General features: G+C 38.5%; 1 protein-coding gene across 4 annotated transcripts in view; it reads right to left on the bottom strand.

Annotated features, from left to right (window-relative positions):
- Window positions 1-159: 159 nt before the first annotated feature.
- ACSL5 (acyl-CoA synthetase long chain family member 5) overlaps window positions 160-8,340 on the bottom strand; it is a 36,331-nt gene continuing 28,150 nt past the window's right edge. For all 4 annotated transcript variants that reach the window (XM_020779857.3, XM_020779855.3, XM_072995545.2 and 1 more), the window contains exons 13-21: window positions 8,174-8,308; window positions 7,822-7,917; window positions 7,022-7,094; window positions 5,948-6,036; window positions 5,735-5,851; window positions 3,932-4,075; window positions 3,229-3,330; window positions 1,914-1,985; window positions 160-1,008 (exon numbers count right to left, since the gene is read on the bottom strand). In XM_020779857.3, the coding sequence (XP_020635516.3) occupies window positions 871-1,008; window positions 1,914-1,985; window positions 3,229-3,330; window positions 3,932-4,075; window positions 5,735-5,851; window positions 5,948-6,036; window positions 7,022-7,094; window positions 7,822-7,917; window positions 8,174-8,308 (966 nt within the window). In that variant the 3' untranslated portion in view covers window positions 160-870. The remainder of the gene's footprint in view (window positions 1,009-1,913; window positions 1,986-3,228; window positions 3,331-3,931; window positions 4,076-5,734; window positions 5,852-5,947; window positions 6,037-7,021; window positions 7,095-7,821; window positions 7,918-8,173; window positions 8,309-8,340) is intronic.

Below are 8,340 nucleotides of genomic sequence, written 5' to 3'. Positions count from 1 at the left end.
CAAACACCTGTTTGGTGGTTTGTGTCCATTTCTAAGAAGATTGCTAGGTTTGTAAAATCAGTTATGGGCCATTTGGGTTCTCTCAGCACTGGCATTTGACTAAAAGGCATCTTATGTACTACTTTTTCAGACAGTATACTCTTAACAGAAAAAGACATCTTAGAAAGTGCTATTTATCTTTATTTTCACATTCATGGTTTTCAGCCAGCATTAATATAATCAGTGTGTCCCTTAGCAGAAGATGGATAGCTTGACTTAAAAGAGAGACTATGTACATTTGACACCAGTATATTCAAATCCCCAATACAGAATGGTGAAATGCATGGCTTTGCTCAGAAAAATATATATATACAAAGGTGACTGTACAAATCCATCCATTGGGTGTATCAAAAATATATATTACATGTGCCTGTTACAGTGTAAAACCATTAAGTAAGAAGCAGATTAATTTAGTGTTTAATCATACAAGTCCGTGAGGCTAGAAGAAGTTCATTATGGTCTCTTAATATTATTCATAAGATTTCTGAGATATATTTTTCCGATATAATCCAAGTATCTAAACCATCAAGACTTCTTCATTTCAATTAGGGTATAGGAAGAATGAAGAATAATAGCACTGGAGCCTGATAGCATTCCCAGATGTTTGGAACAATAGACTGGCATGCCACATTTGAATACATCAGCTGTTTTTTTTTTCTACAGAATGCACTGGAAACTAGTACTATATTAAGTATCCATGTTTGCTCTTCAAAAAGGACAGGATCCTTAAGCTGCTTTATTTTTCTTCGTGAGCCAAGTATATAGGTACCTAGTCAGTGCTTTCATAATCTGTTGTAAATGCATTTAGCTGAGGTAGCATTTGCCTTCCACCTACATATTAGTAGCATATATGGCATCAATTTGACTCCTGAAGTACTTCGATACTTCTGCTCTTTTTGCCTTCAATGTTGGGGTTAAGAGTCCATTTTCAACCGTAAATTGTTCTGGATGAAGGTAGATATCTTTCACCTAGAAAGGAAGAAAATATTTTACCACTATAAAAAAGTGTGTTATATGGCAGCCTAAGGTGCTTGGATAGGCAGCCCAGATTCAAACACAGATTCTGGTTTATCATAAGGAAACAAGAGTAATAGGGAAAAAATCTTAAGTTCAGAGAGTTTATGGCATTTCCTCAATTAGGGACCCTTATTTCATTTTGTATTAATGGACCAAGATATATCATCTTGTGTTTTGTACAGCTGAGAAAGTTATTTTTCTGGATTATAGTTCCCAACATCTGGCCATGCAATTTAATTTATGAGGGTTATGGGTGGGGCAAGGGATTCCTACTAGTTGCAAGTACTTTTTCCAAACTCTAGATTTTTGCATTCACTTTCAGCAACTGTGGGTAATCCATTTATACCTTGAATTTAGGATCCAAGGACAGGACTGTGTTTCATAGAATAGTAAAGGATAGATGTGTGTTTTCATTGGTTAGTTCCTGCATATTGCCCTACTGATGGGTGAGTGATCTATCAGTATGCCAGAGTTGTACAAAATCAGTGTTTCTGCTACACATTTGTTCCATATACAGTATCTCTGGATGACCACAGGCTATCCACCATAACCTTCAAAAACCTTTGTGAATCAAGTAGTAAAACTCAGTGGATTTCTCCAGGAATCAATTCAGCCAGTTTTACTTGTTAATGTAAATATATGAAAATAGTAACCATTGAAATGTTAGCATATTATTTTAGCCTCTTAGAGAAGACAAGCTGTGTTTTTATAAGATACCTATTCTAGTCTCCTCCTGACATAAGTGGGATGGCATTTAGAAAAACTATGTCAGATCCTTATTTTGCATTAGAGATCATTCTCTATGTAATCATTTAATAAGAAACTTGAACCAAATTTCTAAATGAACAACTACTCACTTGTTCAAAGGATTTGAGGCCAGCTTCTTTCCCCAACTTGATCATGTCCATCAAGATAGCTTTCTTCAGTGCCTAGAGGCAACATGAAATTTTAAGAAGCATTTTATAACTCTAAAATATAGGAAGTGTTATGGCCCTAGAGATAAATAAGAAACTGCAAAATTGAGACTCCAGATCACATATTTAGTCGTCGAAGGAATGCAAGTAAACCATTTGGGGAAGCAGAACACTGTACAATGACATGAATAGGATTAAGCTAGTAACAGGCCTGTCTGTATAGGAAAACAAGTAGAATTGTTGTTTGTTCCAGACATGGCCATATGACAACTCAATAATGATAAAACTGAGCTTACTGTTGTGACTTCTCCCTCCCAGTTAGCATAATAATGTAAACTTTGCATGAATTTTAAAGGCTGGAAGGGGGTAAGAGGTGAATCCAGGTATGTAGGGGGGGTTGGACAGCCAAGTTTCTTGAAGGAAAATCAGATCGAATGAAGAGAGGTAATTTAAAAAATCTGAGTCCATATTCTTGTTAGCCCAGCCAGCTATGTTCCATGATATTAGCTTCAGGTGTGTTCGTTGATGGACGGCTGGCAGGGTAGAAAGCCAAGTGGTCCTTGTACACAGTCTGAAGACAAGGGTAGATTATGCCTTTGTACCCTTGCCTTTGGTTTGTTTATTCGACAGGCTTCTCTGAAGAACAAGCATCTCTAAGGTAGAAGTAGTATTTCAGGAACTGTTTTCAGGTAAGAACACAAGAGAAGAGTATTCTGTATTGACCATGAGGCTCCCTTTTATTTCAATGGAATTTTCATATAAGCTATGTTTTGTATTTATTATTACTATAATGATTACTACAGTCTCGGGACAGTCAGTACCACACTTCCTCCTCACACCACCACATCCATTCGTTGCCAGAAAAAGAAACCATTAAACCATTGACTATGGAGCCCACAGATGTGGAGTTGTAGGTCCACTGCATCAGCCTAGGCTGACATATCTTCATTCATCCCATCTTCTTTAAATCTCTCCTGATCAAATCTAGTGTGCAAAGCAAGCCTATATTGAAGGCAGGCAGATACCAAAATAAATTCTATGATAGTCAATTGCTACTTGTAGGAGAGACACCACAGATTATCACACAACTTCCAGGCAAATGTTTTCAGTCACATTCTGCTGCTGAATGGCATGTAGAAACAAATATAACATGCCCCTGTGTTATTTAACTAAGATCTAATTTAGGTCAGATAACACAGGTTTCTCTCTTACAGTTGAAGAAACCTGATTTTCAGGAAGTTAAAAGGGTAGTACTTACTGCATTTTTACAGAGTTCTTCATATGAACCTTTTACTCCCAACTTTCTTGCAAACTCTGGAAGTGTCTCAGCATCAGGCACCACCACACCCACCAAGAAAGACTGTTTAAGAAAGCAGATGGATATAATTAAGATGCACACTCCCATCTTTCTCCCAACATAGAGACCGAGAACAGTTAAATAACAGACAAATAAAACTTACTGAAAAACAATTAAATGACCATATTAAAACACAGTTTAGTTCACAACAAGAGAGCACATCAGTTTTTTAAAAAAGTATAGCTTCCCCTACTGAAAGCATCTGTCTCAGCAGCCAGCTAATTGCTAAAAGCTCACTTTAACTGACCTTTGCTGGCTGGTGGAATGAGAACTGTAGAGAACCAGCCTAGCTCCACTTGGAAGGGAATTCCACTGCCTAGAAATGGCATTCAGACTATAAAGAGGAGTGGGTGGAAATAGGCCGAGCAGTTCCAGACATTCTCATCTAACATACCAAATTCCTTCTGATCTTGGACTCTATCCTACATATCATTTCATGTTAACAAGAGAGAGAGAATATAGTCCATGATTCCTTGCATTATATCCCCGCAGTTAACACCCAGCACACAGTCTGTCTCAAGCTGATCGTTCAGACTGGATCACATGGCTACAAAATTCCTGTAATTCAAAACAGATCTAGAAAAGGACTAGTAGGTATACACACCTGTAGGCTATCTCCATGCACAAAGACCTGTGCTACAGGAGCACTTCTGATGTAGATGTTTTCAATCTTTTCGGGTGCAATATATTCCCCTTGAGCTAGTTTGAAGATGTTCTTTTTTCTGTCAATTATTCTCAATGCCCCAGTCTATAGGAGAATGTTGATAAACAGATTTTAAAAATTGATTATGGTTTCCTATTATTTAGAAGCATGTTTTGAGGTTCAGTTTGAATATATTATAATAATTGTGTGCCATCAAGTCAATTCTGACATACTGTATGGCAATCCTTTCCAGTGTTTTCTGGGTAGAGAATACACAGAAGTGATTTACCATTCTCTTCTTCTTGGGGGCACCCTGAGACTGTGAAGCTTGCCCATGGCTACACAGATTGGCTCTTTTCCCAGGAGGAATCGAACTTCCAACCGCTGGCTCTTCAGCCAGATACCCGTCACACATTGCCAAATGCTTATGATCTTGCTATGCAACAATGGTGCATCAGCATCCACAGTCAGCAGGTTTGTAAGGTGCAATATTTGTTTATGTGAACTGAGATGTCCTGTTACTCAGCTAAAACAAAAATCATTTCTCCCTAACCTTGTGAGAAAGTGGTACAACAAGTGTCCTCCTGGAGTCTGAAATTCCATGGAAATTAACATTCCAGTAGCCAACAGTGGTTTACACACCGATGTAACATAGTAATCATAATTGGGCGGGCCTTGCAGTGACTATGTATGAACCAGTGAAGCACAGCTCAATCTCTAAGGAAATGTGTGGAGAGAGTGGGGCCTGGTAGCTCCAGCCTCTCTGGTGTCTTCACCTCAGATACCAAAGTGCCTCAGGCTGGCTCTTTCTGACTTGCATAACAGAAATACAACCTTCTGAAGAGGGAGAGGCAGTTGTTACCTGGGCAGCCTCTTCAACATGAACCCGAACCGATGAATCAAGTTTTTGGCTCATTTGGAGAGGCCATCCAGGTAGTGCAGCAAATCTGCCTTCAGAAAGACACATTTCTGTGTTCAATATAATAATGATGTAGGAAAGGTGAACATGAGAGAACCATGTTTCCTTAATGAGTGGATAGGGCTTAAGACATTATAGTCACCCAGAGATGGCCAAACATAGGGTAAAGAATAAGATTGCATGCATGTGTGTACACATGCACACATGATTTATTCTCAACACTACTAATAGTACAGCATCCCCTACCTCATCTGAAAGAAGAAGGCTAGCTTGGGGCACTGCAGGTCCTGGTATACACAGTGCTGACTTTTAGGAAAGAGAAATGCCGGGAGGTGCCCTTGTGGCATCTTTCACACCACCCAGCATCTACTGCATGAGGTATCCACTTCATTCTGCTAAAGCCTTGTCGTTACCACTTGATGTGTGAAGAAAGCAGTAAGACAGATCTCATTAATGCAATATACTCATAATTTCGTCGTGTATACTTACAATGACAATAAATTTTATTTTTTTATTATTATTATTATTATTATTATTATTATTATTATTATTATTATTATTATTATTATTATTATTATTATTATTATTATTATTATTATTATTATTATATGGAGTCTAGAGAACTTGCAGCCTTTTACTCATTTATCATAATGGAGACCTGAAGCAGTGGAAGAAAGTTCCACTGCACTAATTAAGGATGTTACATGGGAATGGGCCAGCTGTACTTACGTAGGTACTCTGGAGTAATTTGCAAAGGAATAATGGATTTTATGTTTTTCTTGCCACTTGATGCAGCAACTTACAGAAAAGCTAGGACATTTGGCATTCAGTGGTCACTACCTTACCGGCATCCAGGTACCAATATCTCCAGTATGAAGCCATCCATCCTTATCAAGTGCTTCTGCTGTTTTTGCAGAATCCTTCAGGTAACCCTTGAATACATTTGGCCCTTTAATGCAGATCTACAGAAAATAAAGAATTGGTGTTAGCTCTCTTCCAGGGTTAAAGAGCTCAATTCAATGTAACACAAGACTACAGTGCAGAAAGAAGATCCTTACCTCTCCTTCATTGTTTGATGCAAAATAGTTCATTTCAGGAACATCTTCAAGTTTTATAATATTGCAGGCAAGAGGTGGTCCAACATGTCCTAAAGAATAAAAAACCCGGAAAAGTTACCTCTGTGGAGTCTTTTTCAAAGCCATCTAGATAATTCTTTAAAATAGAAACATGAAAGTGGGACAAGCCAAGAAAAAAAGAGCAATCGGTGTCAACTCAGCCCTTTTCTTACGGCAATCTCTTATATCTTGAAGCAATTCAACCTGCTTCATATCCATTTATGTCTTCAGTTCTATTGACTTAGAGCAGGAAGAAAGGAAGCTTGTGACCTACTGATGTTTTGGACTACAACTCCCACCATCCCTGACTATTAATCACATGGCTGGCAGAAGTTGATTGCAAAAATTTGATGCAAAAATAACATGACATCGAGAAGACACAGACTCAGTATGTACATGCAGGTTCACACCAGTCTCTCCCATCTTCCTCCCTAATGGAAATGAAATCTGTAATCAAAGCTGGACAGTGTAACTCACCTTGTTAGTAAATTCAAAGAAGCAAGAAGCAAACCTTGTTGGCACTCTAGAGCTCATAGTATATATGTAAAATCATATCAGGATAGGATCTAAAGGATTAAGGATGAGCAGTGGGGTGGACGTGATGGTCTTATAGGTCCCTTCCAGCTCTATCATTCTATAATAAAGGATCCCTTATGAAAAGTCAGCAATGTTTTCTGAGTGGTTTACTTATGCAGCTGCAGAGCAAGAGGTTGGGAGTTGAAGTCTCCACTATGCCTCCTGAGAAAAAAGCTAGCCTCTAGACATGGGCAAATTGCACAGTCCCTGAGCATCCCCAGAAGAAGGGAATAGTGAACTTGTATATTCTCTTACCTAGAAGACTGTAGAAAGGGCCACCATAAGTAGGTATTGACATCATTCAGTTAGGATCTAAAGACCTTTTTCCAACCAAGCTTTAAAAAAAAATCTTTCCAAAGTACTTGATTTGACTGACCTTGCTGTATATTATTCCAACTGTAAACTGAGGATTAACACACTTTGAATGTTAAGTATGTATACCTGTTTTCCAATCTCCTGGCAATGAGAATGTGCAGCCAGCTGTGCATTCTGTCTGACCATATGCTTCAAAGACCTGATTGGGGAGACAAAATACTCATATCAATGGAGCTGTTGAGTTTTGCAGTGCCCAACTCAGATCACAACACACCTCTGAATTCGATGACCTGTGGGATCCCTTCCAACTCTACGATTCTATAATTTCATCTTTCAAAAACTCTTTAATGAGGCTTTTATCTCTTTAAAAGCTATTCTTAACCAAATTCCATTGAGATCACAGAAACATCCTAGTGTAATTGCTCAGACGTAGAGCCTGATGATTTATGGAAAGTGTTTCCATTCTTTGAGTTATCAGTAAACTTGAATTCTGTCAGAAAGGAGTCTGATTTTATAACTTCTACTTTTGCAGGTCACAACCACATTCAAATCTGAGAGCTTATTACACTGACTCATCTTATAGCCATTCCAGGAATAGAAGTTACTGGGAGATTTTATGGAGCAGGTTAACACTGACCTTAGAAAGGTTTGATATGAATATAACATTAAGGCTGTTTTCAATCTCCTTTGCCTGTAAAAGTTTTTTTTAATGACCACTGATCTTTTAATTTTGTTAAAGAATATGTTATATTCCCAACCTTGGGTTCAGACAGACTGCCAGATGTGATAGTGGCCCATTGCACTCATCCTCATGTATTCTCACCAGACCAGTTTTCCCCCAAGAAATGGGCAAACTCCAAAGCAGCATCACTAGCACATTGACAAAACTAGCTCAGTCAGTTTTTGTCTACTGGTCCTGTACTTACCTGACATCCAAAGGCTGCTCGGAGGAATTTTAGGACAGATGGAGATATTGGGGCAGCGCCAGTTATTACTATTCGTACTTTCCCACCCATGATTTCCTATAGGGAAAATGAAGCAAGCATTAATCAAACAAGTATAGCCACTAAAGGTGTCAAGGCTCACTTTGTAAAATGATAGTTTCTCAACCTCAGGTTCTCCAGATGTTCTCGTACTTCAGTTCCTAGATGTCCTAACCAGCATGATACATAGAGAAACTGGAAATTGAAGTAAAAAATATCTGGAGGACCAAACTGCTGTAGAGGCCATGTGGTTTTGTTAAATAATCTCGTTGAGATCCCATAGGAGAAAACATACCTGGACTTTGTTGAATACCAGTTTGTCCCAGATGCTAGAATTTCGTAGAATGCCCTCCTTCACTTCAGCATGCTTTCTGGCCACAGCAACTTTCAAGAGTACCTTCTTGAACCTGGTTTGGACCCCACTTTGTATCTGTAAGAAATTCAGCCACTGAAATTTCAAAG

The sequence above is a fragment of the Pogona vitticeps genome, chromosome 3 (assembly GCF_051106095.1).
Source record: "Pogona vitticeps strain Pit_001003342236 chromosome 3, PviZW2.1, whole genome shotgun sequence".
In the NCBI taxonomy this organism is placed as follows: Eukaryota; Metazoa; Chordata; class Lepidosauria; order Squamata; family Agamidae; genus Pogona; species Pogona vitticeps.
Note: the sequence above shows the minus strand (reverse complement) of the source record. Positions and strands in the feature narration are given on the sequence as shown.